Source organism: Nesoenas mayeri (genome assembly GCF_963082525.1).
Source record: "Nesoenas mayeri genome assembly, chromosome: 15".
Taxonomy (NCBI): domain Eukaryota; kingdom Metazoa; phylum Chordata; class Aves; order Columbiformes; family Columbidae; genus Nesoenas; species Nesoenas mayeri.
This window is the reverse complement of record NC_137559.1, coordinates 17,408,128-17,420,914: the sequence shown is the minus strand read 5'-3', so window position 1 is coordinate 17,420,914 and position 12,787 is coordinate 17,408,128. Positions and strand designations below refer to the sequence as shown.

The 12,787-nt window shown below is 48.5% G+C and overlaps 1 protein-coding gene across 1 annotated transcript in view; it reads right to left on the bottom strand.

Moving 5' to 3' along the window:
• Positions 1-6,347, bottom strand: part of LOC308046276 (E3 ubiquitin-protein ligase RBBP6-like) — a gene marked incomplete at both ends in the record, with an annotated part of 63,924 nt that extends 57,577 nt beyond the window's left edge. The window contains 3 exon segments of the mRNA XM_080354004.1: positions 2,315-2,351; positions 4,642-4,741; positions 6,176-6,347. Coding sequence (XP_080210130.1) covers positions 2,315-2,351; positions 4,642-4,741; positions 6,176-6,347 — 309 coding nt within the window.
• Between the last annotated feature and the right edge of the window lie 6,440 nt (positions 6,348-12,787).

Below are 12,787 nucleotides of genomic sequence, written 5' to 3'. Positions count from 1 at the left end.
AGTCCCACACTCAAAATGACATTTCAGTGATTACTTGAAGCAGCAAAAGTCTCTCATCCTCTCCTGTTATCAAGAATAAGGGTTGACTAAGCCCTTGCAGGCAGGCTGTCGCAAAGGCTCGAGCCGTGCTTGAACTCAATCGACATTCTTTGGCTTCACTTCAGGGTCTTTAAGGGTGAAATATCCCTTAAGCTCACCAGCCACTCAGAAAAGACACAAACCTGCATCTCCACCAAAGCGCAATTCAGAGCGAGAGCTTAATTCAGTGCTCGAACCAGTCACTGCAGAAACTCATATTCACCGTCTGTACATGAAGGTTGAATTGGTACCTCACACACATACACTCAGTGGCTAAACATTAAATGACATGAACACCGAACCAGAGACCTGTGTCATTAAACCATGCCCATATTAAACAGACAGGTTCAACAGAAACATCTTGATTTTACGCTATATACTAAAAACTGTGAACTGCCATTAAAAACACTTAAAACCACAAAAATGTCCAAAAATATTGAAAATGTATAAAAATAAGCATCAGTGTTCACAGAGAAAGATCTTTGGACACATTTAATGTCCATGACCTAGAAAATCTTACATTTATAATTCCAGGTATCCTTGAATTTTGAAGGGCTTTGCAACAATGTCATATAACTGCCGTATTTTACCCCAGTTTTACTATGAGTATTCATGCCTTTGTTACCTACCTGCCAAGGTGAAAAAATTACAGGCTAAGTGGCACCACAAGTCCCACACAATCTTACCCCGTTAGTTGGGCAGTTCCTTATATAGTGGCCAGGCTGTCCACAACGAAAGCAAGTGTATGATGGTGGAGGCGGGCCCGAGTTTTTCTTCACGAAACTAAAAGGATTTGGGGAAAAAAGAAAAAGGGATGCATGTATTTCTCATGTTAAAACAACCATCTCTACAATTTTTCCCTCATCGTCAGAGAACAGACGACCAACACTCACTTGACTGGATTGTATGCCTGGCAGGACTGTATCATCATGGCTTTTATTTTCTCTTCTTCGGAAGCGTCGGTTTCAGCCAGATTGGCAGCCTGTTAAACAAGTCCTTATTGACACACACACCAGAAACACATTTAAGCCCACACAGCCGGACAGCACCGATCAGCCCATCCTGTCAAGCGCAGCACAACTACTAGAGTTATCCAGCTATAGATCAAAGTATAAGAAAATACTAAAAATACTAAGCAAATACCTTTTTTTTTAAAGCATTTGACAAGAATGTACATATACCTTAATAAGCTGGGCCATACGTGCAGAAGAGTCATCAATCTGTTCACAAAAAATTAAACACATTTGTTTTACAATCAGAACACAGCAATAGTTCACCTCTACCGTAGTCTGACAGTCTGCACTATAGCCCCCGAGTGCCAGTGCAAGAGGCATTTCCAATCCAGTGAGATTTGTATTTGCTCAAAACAAAGTCCAAACCCCAGCCTGAGAGTGCCCGTGTGGATAGAGAGAAGAAGTGACGAGAACCAAACTCGCTCGAGATCAACTTAGTGCTCCAGGATATGTCAGAGAGTGGCCCTTGTCAAACGTCACAACTGCTTCAAAGTCACAGGGGTAAGGAAGCTGTTGATTTTCAGCTAAAAAGGATTAAAACTCTGGAGACATTCAAAACCCGCCTGTTTGGAAAGCAGTTCTATGGCCTGCAGGCAGAAGTCGGATTTCTTAAAGGTGATAGCACTCCTTTCTACTCACAGGAAATAGAGAATTCATGTTCTATTTCGTGTGTTACAAACATGCTGGTGTATTCACAGAACCAGAGTCACAGAATAATTTTGGCTGGAAGAGACCTTTAAGATCACCGAGTCCAACCATTAACCCAATGCTGTCAAGTCCACCTCTAAACCACGTCCCTAAGAACATCATCTGTACATCTCTTGAACACTTCCAGGGATGGCAATTCCACCACTTCCCTGTTCCAATGCCCCACAAGCCTCTCAGAGGAGAAGTTTCTCCTCTTACCCAGTCTAAACCTCCCCTGGCACAACGTGAAGCCATTTCATCTCGTCCTACCCCTTGTGACTTGGGAGAAGAGACCAACACCTTTCATGCTACAACCTCCTTTCAGGCAGTTGTAGCGAATGATCAGGTGTCACTCAGCCTCCTGTTCTCCAGGCTAAACACACTGTGCTGTTTGCTGTGTTGAATCAAAGACATTGTGTTCACAACATGTACTGTGTTTTACTGTAGAATATATTAAGTCAATGTTTGGAAAAGTGAAACAAGGCTACATTGTTTAGAATTCAGTGCAGCGTGTAGAAAATTGTGGTTTTACATACGGCTTTTGATGTTGCACTCGCTGGCTCCGTTCGACTTCTAGAAGAAATAAAGGAGATCAGAACTTAAAATAAAGCTCTTGTACCCAACATGAGCCAGTGGAAAGAGGTTATAAAACCTCAACATCAGAACATCAGGTTCTGATAGTCTAGGGAATGTAGAAATGTATTCACATACAGAAACTGTTCTCCCTCAGTACATGCAGTGCCACTAAAAACACCAAACCAATCCAAACCCAAAATCCCATATCTGCTTTGTCACAACTTACTCTAAGACTGACAGATACAGAACACAGCAGTGTAAGAGGAAGTCCTCAGATATTCTGTCTCTGAAATATGAAGTCTGTACTACAGTGTTGTATTTTTACATAATCAACCATCAAAATATGAAAGGAACTGTTGCCAATCTGTATATCCTGAGTATAACAAACAGGTACCAGATACAGTACTTCAGTTTCTAAGAAAGAGCAGTGATAGACACCTCATAGTGCCAGTTTACTTTAGTGAAATAAATCAGTCATATCGCAAAGAAATAACAAAATATCAGCAGCACAGTCTTCAGAACAGTGTGTGTTTGTGGAAGCCCAAGCACCGTGTTCAGATATCTACTATACTACCCATGAAAGCGCCAAAATACTGAATATGTTACATAGACTGTGTTGACTAAAAATAGCACTAGAAATGTCACCTGGAAGCACTTTGGAGGATTTTCTGTGACTCAGGAACCCTGTGACAGAAAAACAAAAAGGTCTTAATTGCCAGAATTTTATTTAAGATCCCATTAAAATTACTACAGTCTTTTAGGAAATATTGATTACATTGGGAAACCTGCTGAGATTCCACAGACTCGTTGAGCTGTATCTGCGTGCTACTCATCATGAACCAGACACGCAACCATCGACAGAGGTAACAAATCATTCACCCAAGCATCCCATGAGCAGAGGCCATTCAGGTCTGCTGGGGAGTTCATGTACAAACAGAAAGGCTCAGGCTTCCTGCCGCTGCTACAACAGCCCCAGGCTCCCACTCACAGCCACAGACCTGAGGATGACCCAGCACAAACAAATACTCCAGATTATCACCAAGCAGAAATGGAGGATGCATGACAAGACAGCACGAAGCACACGTGTTTCAGTTAACCCCAAAACAAGGCCATGTGTATAAGCACAACGCTATGGTGTCCAGAATTACTAGCTAGTGCCCACAAGCACTGCAACTCACAAGCCCAAAGTTTACGTGCACAGCAAATGCTTCATGGGTACCAGGATGCTGCTGCACTGTTTGTTCGAGACACCCTGTAACTCACCAGTCTACTTTATTTATTGAGAACCAACATAAGAAGGACATGGCAAAACCACAAGCCAGTAACATCTACTAATTGTGGTTTTACAGTGTCTGTCTTATGTGGAAAGGTTGGAAAACACGACTATGCAAACAATGCTAATGTAGCTGATATAGAACTGGTATGAATACAGAAATGGCAGCAATAACCCTGTAGTCAGGATTGTGTTTGAATAGCTCTAATTTTGATTAACACACCTGATTCTCTGTCATACAGAATGAAAACCTGGAGCACAGATATCAGCTCAAGGTAAGAACAGACATGGAAAGATAACTGGTAACCTTTGGTAACATGCTAAAGTGCTTACTGAGTTTCAAGTTTGGACACGATCCACTATTCGTTCATCGTACTTGCACAAAACGCAACACACTTCAAGATATCGTCCTTTTTCTCTTGCCTGACACAGACACTGTCTTTGGGAAACTAATAGGAATCATTTATGAATGAAACTTCTTGTTTGGGTGGTTTGCCAGCTGGCAACCCTTGGTCTTCCCTCTATTGCTGGTATGCAAAACAAACAGAGGTGGGGCGTAAGAACACCTGCTATATCCCTCCCTACCCAGCTGCAAGAAATGGTCAAACACGGAGAATCAGACTTTTCCAAGACAGGAACAAATTAGAAGTTTACATTACAATGCATACCTGTCCTTACTAGAAAAGCAATAAAAGCAAATGCATATAATAAGGAATCTCTCCACATAGAGGAATCAGTATACACAACTTGGGTCTCAGAAAAATCAAACCAAGAAAAAACCCATTAGAAGGATTTTAAAAGTTAGCATACTGGAGTTGGAACCTCCTGTCCCAGCTGGCCTGAGCCTGTGAGTCGCTTTGGGACAGATACATTCAAATCTACCCCATTACAACAACAATTCACAGCAGCTTTAGCAAGCAAGATACAATCTGAATGCCTCTGTAAACTGATACCAACACAAAAAGTGAACACAGTGAACTCCTGACAAGGAATCAATGCTTCATGGGCACTCACACATCATTTGTTTTGCTGGTGGCTTTAACTGCTCCAGCAGGGACTCTTCTAACAATCACTGATGAGTTCTTTGGAATCAGGGCATTATCTTCTGTGTATTCTGAAAACAACATAAATATAGAAAAAGACATCAGGCGGTTAGTAAGAATATATATTCATATGTTATAATAGATATTAACATATTATATATTAAATAGAACTATTACATAGCACTTCAAAGAATCCCTTACAGATACAAAAGCAAAATTTTAGATGTGATATCAAACTTTCATTATCTCAACACACTAACAGTACATTTCAAGTAAGCTTCAGATTTGATAATCAAACACAAGCAGCAAAATCTTTTTCAGTTTTTAAAATTGTTTGAATATCAGCAGCAAAATGGTCTCAAACGTCACTAAAGGAGAGTCTGCTAATGCATGCGGTTCTTTCCTCTTCACAGACACGCTCCTGAAAATATTTTAAGTATCTGTAGAGAAACAGCAACCAACCCTTCTAAGGCTGAAGCTACAGGTTCTGCAGTGAACATTCTATTCTGTTTAAGTTTTGATACATGAAACAGGAAGAGGAAAAAAGCCAAACCAGTAGTGCTCATTTTAAGGAAAAGATTGTTGTAAGAGTGCCACAGAACCACAGGGAAAAAATGATTAATGTTTATGGAATGAAAACACTTTACAGTTTGTTTATTTCTGAGAAGTCACATCCCAAAGCCTCCAAGTCTCTAATCACATTCAAACGTATCAAGATGGCACGTGACCAGACTGAACTACCATACTAAGTAACATGAAACCATTATCATCTCTGAGAATCAAGCACCGTATCTAAGATTTAAAAGTTTTTATGACTTTTCTAAGAACATTTCTTGCATGTATTCACCATAAATGTTCTGCCATAAAGCTTCAGTACTGTCCTGACATCGTTAACACGTAGTGCCAGGAAAAAAAAGGTAGAAATCAATGATGAAAGGATGCTCAAGTGCATCTGAAGGACAATATCTTTGGTGTAGAAAAGAAGTTATATTAACAAGAAATTCCAAAGTATAATTTAGATTCAGAGAACACTCATGTGCAAGATGGCTTTAAAGGCTCTGCTTAGATTTAAACTCACAGAGAAACTCTTGATCCAGATGTTGCTGGTGAGCGGTTTCAGCAACAGCCAGAAAACCAGTTTTCCAATGCGGTGGATTAAAACAAGTCAAAGGCAAAATTAAGTCACCAAACCCAAGCCATCTGTTCTATTTCCATCACTTTCAGCTTTCTCCTCCAGATTTCAAAGAAATATATCCTCTCACATTTCATTATCATTTTACCTGGAAGAATCCCTGGAAACCAAAACTTTTGCAAGCACTACACATCGCACAACAACCGCGCATCCTTCCATGCCAAGTTGTGTGTCTAAACACAGGTCAGAAGGCAGTTGCCAGAAGAGCAACTACAAAAGAGCAGCTCTGCAAGGCCCCAGCACAAGCCACAGCGACCAGCCCTGGCCACATCACATTATTGCTTCCCACCCCGTGCCCACCGCCCCCGAGTACCTTCTTTGGTCTGTGCGTTGGTGACCAGCAGGTCACACTTGGTCGCCTTCAACTTCTTGCGGGCCCTGATCTTGCACTTGAGCTCGCGCAGGGAGATATGGAGGCCGTTGAAGGTGACTGCTTCGTAGTCCAGAGCGGCGAAGAACTTGTAGTAGACACGTGATGTGCCCATGGCCGGGTGCTGCTGCTCCGCGACAGCATCTACTGTGGCAAACAGCGCCCTGGCCCCCACGCTGGGTTTGCCCCCACGGCGACAGCAGGAAGGTCCACCGAGGGCTTTGGGGCGAGCGCTGCGGGCTGAGCCCGAGCTCACAGCCCGGGCAGGCGCACAGGAGGGAAAGGCTCCTGCGGCCTCGGCTCGGTCTCTGCTCCCTCTCTGTCCCGCAGCGCTCCCAGGCCCGGCTCAGGCGCCCGTCTCAGGGTTCTGTTTGGGGGTTTCCTGGGACACCAACTGCAGGGGTCACCAGCAGCGCCTCACCTGCAGTCACAATGGCACCGCGCACCCCCTGCGCATTCCACAGCCCGGTGTGCTGTGACAAAAGGGCCATGTCCTGTCACCCCCCAGGCCTCTCACAGAATCACACAGAATCACAGAATATTAGGGATTGGAAGGGACCTCCTGAGTTCCAATTTGAACCCATTGCCCCTTGGCCTATCACTGGTTGTCACCAAGAAGAGCCTGGCTCCATCCTCCTGACACTCGCCCTTTATATATTTGTCAACATCAATAAGGTCACCCCTCTTCTCCAAGCTAAAGAGTCCCAGCTCCCTCAGCCTTTCCTCACACGGGAGATGCTCCACTCCCTTCAGCATCTTGGTGGCTGCGCTGGACTCTCTCCAGCAGTTCCCTGTCCTGCTGGAACTGAGGGGCTACAACTGGACACAAGATTCCAGGTGTGGTCTCCCCAGGGCAGAGCAGAGGGGCAGGAGAACCTCTCTGACCTACTGACCACCCCCTTCTAACCCACCCCAGGTACCACTGGCTTCCTGGCCACAAGGGCCCAGTGCTGGCTCATGGTCACCCTGCTGTCCCCAGGACCCCCAGGTCCCTTTCCCCTACACTGCTCTCCAACAGGTCATTCCCCAACTTATACTGGAACCTGGGGTTGTTCCTGCCCACATTCAAGACTCTACACTTGCCCTTGTTCTATTTCAATAAATGTTTCCCTGCCCAACTCTCCAGCCTGTCCAGGTCTCTGATGGCAGCACAGCTTCCAGTGTCAGCCACTCCTCCCAGCTTGGTGTCACCAGCAAACTTGCTGACAGTCACTCTGTTCCCTCCTCCAAATCATTGATGAATATATTGAATAACACCGGCCCCAGCACTGCCCCCTGAGGCACTGCACTGGATACAGGCCCCAACTGGACTCTGCCCATTGACCACGACTCTCTGGCTTCTTCCCTTCAGCCAGTTCACAGTCACCTCACTACCCGATCATCCAGACCACACTCCCCCAGTTTAGCTGTGAGGACGCTGTGGGAGACTGTGTCAAATGCCTCACTGCTCCATGTCCCTCCTGTCACCCCCCAGGCCTGTCACCACCCGGTCTCCCCTCCTGTCAGCACCAGCCAGGGCAGGACAGCCTGGGGGAGATGTGGCGGGCTTTGCCGTGTGAGGCTCTGTGGGAGATTTGAGGCATTTTCTTGAATAGAACCGACATTATATGGAACTGAACTGAACAGGCCTGTGAGGCCTATGTGACCCAGAAGGGAGCAAAATCGCCTCCATGTCTTACGTGACCTCGTGCAGCCTTGAGCAAGTGAAGAGCAGTCAGCAAGTCACCAATTTTGTAGATACTTTTTGCTTAGCACTAGAGCTCCTGCAGATTTGTAACATCCAGTCACTCAAGAGTTTGCGGCGCGTGAACAGCAGCTCCTGTCCAGTTACATGCAGTCTGTAAGTGCGGGGACAGGTCAAAAAGATACTTAAGGAGAATTGCAACAAGCAATAAACGGCTTCTCTGGAGTTCACATTGGATTGTGTGGAGTCCGTGATTCTCGCCCTCGCAGGGCTCTGCTGCCCGTGCCACTGGGCCACCAAAGGGAGGGGACATCTCAGGGGGTCTGAGTGCATCTTGTTGCATGTATAGAAAGTTCAGTCCAAGAAGCCAATGACCATTTGCGTTTATCGCCATAAACCTATGTGCTGCCCAAGGGTAGCACGTTCACAGTTGCTTGAACTCTGGATCCAGAGGAGCAATGAAAACTGAGGAGTGAACCACTGGCACTAGGAGGTGCCCAGGACAATATTTCTTGCTTTCTCAGTCATCACAGTTGCTGCTGCCACTGCCCTAGTGCCTGAGATCAGGCCGTGAGTTATGAGGTCTAGCGCTGCTGAGTAATATGCCCTGGCTCGCAGACATTTCTGGGCTAACTGGCTATTCCTTCCTGTTCATGTGAATATAATAGAAAGGGTTTGTTACAGTCTATCAGGGCTAACAAGGGAGCTTCCACGACTTCTTGGTTTAGATCTTCAAATGCCTTTCGGGTTTTCGGTCCTCTATATCTAGGGGACAGTTATTTTTGCTATTTGCGTCAGTTTGTTTCTCCTGTTAATAGTGATTTGGAAGCAAAGATTTCAATTTTGTAGCCTTGCTTATAAGCCTGAGGTGGAATATGGATTGTACATATTAATTCCATAACTCGACGATAGCCACAGTCCAAAGTACAGCAGAGGAGGTGAATAAGCAGTAGGAACAGAGGGATGGACAGGAAAGTACAATAGAGGAAGAAGGACATGGGAGAGAGAAAGACAAGGAAAAGGAGCAGGACACACATTGTCAGAGAAACACAAAGGGAGAAGGACAGGGTGACACAGAACGAGAAAAAGGGTCAGGTAGGCAGCACAAAGGGAAAGAGGAGACAACAAGAGACAGGGAGCAGACACAGGTGGAGGCAGAAAAGCCTGGGCTGGGCAGCAGGACAGAGACGAGCAAACCTCAGCACTGGGCTGCAGAACAAAGATGAGAGAAATGACAGTGACAGGGAGCAGGACAGAGTGACAGAGAGAGCGGAAAAACTGAGTGTGAGCAGAGAGAAGAGTAGGAAGGATGGGGAGAGACAGGGAGAAAGACAGAGAAACAGAGAGGGAATGAGAGGGGCAGGGAGCAGCACAGCTGGAGCAAGAAGGGAAAAAGAGATGGGCAGCAGCACAAATGGAAGAAGAAACAAAGACGGGCAGAAAGCAGGACCAAGGGATGGAAGAAGAGAAGAACAGTCATGGGCTGCAGGACTGAGATGGAGGAGTTCAAAAAAAGACACAGGGAGCAGGACAGAGTGACAGAGGAAGAGCAAAGAACAGTGGGCAGGACAGAACTGGAGGATAAAACACAACTGTGGTGGGCAGGGGGACAGAGATGGAGAAAGGAAAACCAGAGCGGGAGAGAGAGGAAAGAAGGGGCAGCAGCTGGGCAGGGGGTACAGTGAGAAAGGATCAGACCTATAAGAGGACAGAAAGATAGAAAAGAAAAAAAGGACAGAAAGCAAGAGGCAAGCAAGGATCTGGCCATGGAGAAAGAAGCAGCAGGGAAAGAGGAAGAGATGCAGAAAGAGTGAGAGGGAGCAGGAGAGAGAAAGAAAAATAACAGTTGAGACCAGGAACAAGATGAGAAAAACACCTGGGGTGGGCAGCGAGGCAGAGGAGGAGTAAAAAGAAGAGAGGTGGGCATAGGGGCGGGGTGCAGGACAGGAGGATATAGCAAGAAATGACGGGGCAGGGAACAGGACAGAGTGACAGACAAGAATAACAACAATGAGAAAGAAAACCAGGGAAGGTGAGCAGAACAGAGGGATGGAGACAGAGAGAGAAGTGTCAGGAGGAAGAGGTGGGCAAACCAGTCAGAGAGCAGCTTTGAGGGACAGGGAGAGAGGAGACGAACAGGAAGAAGAACAGGGATGGTGGGACGCAGGACGTAAAACCACAGTGAGAGTGAAGAGGAGAGAAGGACGGAAGGACACACAGAAGGAAGGAAGGAAGGAAGGAAGGAAGGAAGGAAGGAAGGAAGGAAGGAAGCAAGCAAGCAAGCACAGGGAGGGAGACGTACCAGGCAGAGAGTGACAACGAACAAGGAACAGCCCAGACAGACTGTGATAAACAGAGAGGGCTGTAGATCAGGACAAAGAGACAGAGAAGGAAAAAGCTGCGATGGGCTGAAGGACAGAGAGAGACAGAAAAAAAGAGGCACAGGGAGCAGGAAATCGGGGCAACGACAAAAGGTCGGATGACAAAGAGAGACAGGGACTTGGAGAAAAGAGAAAGGAGGGACAGCCAGCAGAGCACAATCATGGAGAGGAAGAGAGGAACAGGGAATGAAAAAATACACAGAGGGAAAGGCCGGGGGGGAAGGGGCGGGTAAGTAGTGAGAGGCACAGGAGGGGCGACACGGCCCCAGGGGCCCGGGACTCACTGCAGCTCTGACTCTGCGCTGCCAGGCAAATGTTCCTGTTGGGGCACTGCTCCACCTGCTGGTCTGTCCTTTCCTTTCCTCCCTCCCTTTTCTGTAGCTCCAGTCGCTTGCCCGTCCTGCACCTGAGAGAACACACGGGTGTCCGGCACCTGCGGGAACGGCGGCTGGAGCAGCCCCAGCCCGGCTCTGCTGCCGGGACAGGCCGCGCTGTGGCCGTGGGACCGGGCAGGGCCGTGCTGGGCCGGGACAGCTGCAGGGGGTGGGCTGGGGCGGCTCCGGAGCTCTGGGCTCGGGTGCCGCTGCCTGTGACCCCCACGGCTGGGCCCGGCCCCTCCTCACCCGGGAGCGGCTGCAGCACAAACTGCGTGTCCAGCAGAAAATGGCGCCGGCAGCCCCGTGCCCGGGACTGGAGCTGCCAGCACGGCCCGGGGCGCCCCTCTGCTGTCTGACCCTGCGGGGACACCGGCCCGGCCCCTCATGGCCCTGCCCGGGGCTGCCCCGCTCCCAGAGCCCCGGGGAGCCGGGACGAGCAGGAGCCGAGCGGGACAGAGCGGGAGGGAGCGGCGGGGCAGGGTGAGGGGTGGCGGGAGAGGGACAGAGGGACGAGGAGAACCCCGGAGTGTCAGGGCTTGGAGGGCCCTGGAAAGCCCATCCAGTGCAATCCCCCCATGGAGCAGGAACACCCAGATGAGGTTACACAGGAAGGTGTCCAGGCGGGTTGGAATGTCTGCACAGAAGGAGACTCCACAACCCCCCTGGGCAGCCTGGGCCAGGCTCTGCCACCCTCACCCCAAGTTTCTTCTCCTCTTTCAGTGGAACCTCCTGTGTTCCAGTTTGCACCCATTGCCCCTTGTCCTGTCACTGGTGTCACCAGCAGAGCCTGGCTCCATCCTCCTGACACTGCCCCTTTCCATATTGATCCCCAGGAATGAGTCCCCCCTCAGTGTCCTCTTGTCCAGCTCCAGAGCCCCAGCTCCCTCAGCCTTTCCTCACACGGGAGATGCTCCACTCCCTTAACAACAGGGGGAGCTGGGCCAGGGGTGGAGGAAGGAAAATCCCGGTGAGGAGCCGGCACAGGACGGAGCGGGAAGAGCTGGAGGGGACGGGGACCGGGGGTTGTGCTGGGTGACCCTGGCTGGACACCGGACCCACCCACGTGCTCCGGGACGGGTCCTGGCCCTGACCCCAGGGTTTGTACAGCCCTGTTCAGCCTCCTGCCCCAGGTCCCCCAACCACAACCCACCCCAGCACTGCCCATGTCCTGAGAACCTCATGTCCGTCTGTCCAGCCCTCCAGGGATGGTGACTCCAGCACGGCCCTGGGCAGCCTGTTCCAATGCCCCACAGCCCTTTGGGGAAGAAATTGTTCCCCAGATCCAGCCTAACATGAAAATCAGGTTAAAATCATACTCCTTTCTGTGAACTATAACACTTGCACACACTTAGAAAGCAGCAAAAGTGTGTGAGAGCAATCATCTCCTGAGAGGTTTGTCCGTCCTCGTGCTACAAAGCTGTTGGGCTCCAGTATTAACCCTGACACAGCCTTCACTTTAAGGCGTGTTGAGATGTTTTTATCATGAGAAATCAAGGCAGAAATTTTTGGTCTGGCTCTTGCAGAAAGGGAAGTGGGAGCCCACATGCCATCTGGTGGTCTCGGAGACTTGGGCACCCATCAGGACCTCTTAAGAAAATATTTGAGGCCAAGCTCCTGACATATTGATGGTCCCACAAGAAGTCGTTGGCAGAGTTAGGGATATCATTTCTAAGCTTGATTTAGAATGTAAATCAGTAAGTTAATTTTTCTCCCAGTTTTTGAGCAAAACAAGTGCGGGAATTTCATGAGTTACGGCTCATCTGTAACATCAGCAGCACTTCCCCCGTTGCGCCTGTGTCCAACTTGAATTTACTTTCTATTTAAATGCTGGTAGGTGTTCTCTCTTTGTCAGAGCGCTGAACGCGAGTCAGCTCAAAGCTCTCAGCATCCACGTGCTGCCGGGTTAGCGGGACCCGACCTCCTCGCGGCCCTCACCCGGGGAGAGATCGGCTGCTTCCTCAGCCTCTGCTACATCTGGGAGGAGGTGAGGGGGTGCGGGGGCCCTGGGGAGGCTGCTGGGGGCAGGAGCAGTGGGAAGGCACACGGACAGTCCCAGGACCAATATAATACCGGTTTCTGGCAGTGTAGGGTGGAACGGTTTTCCTTGGTTTGT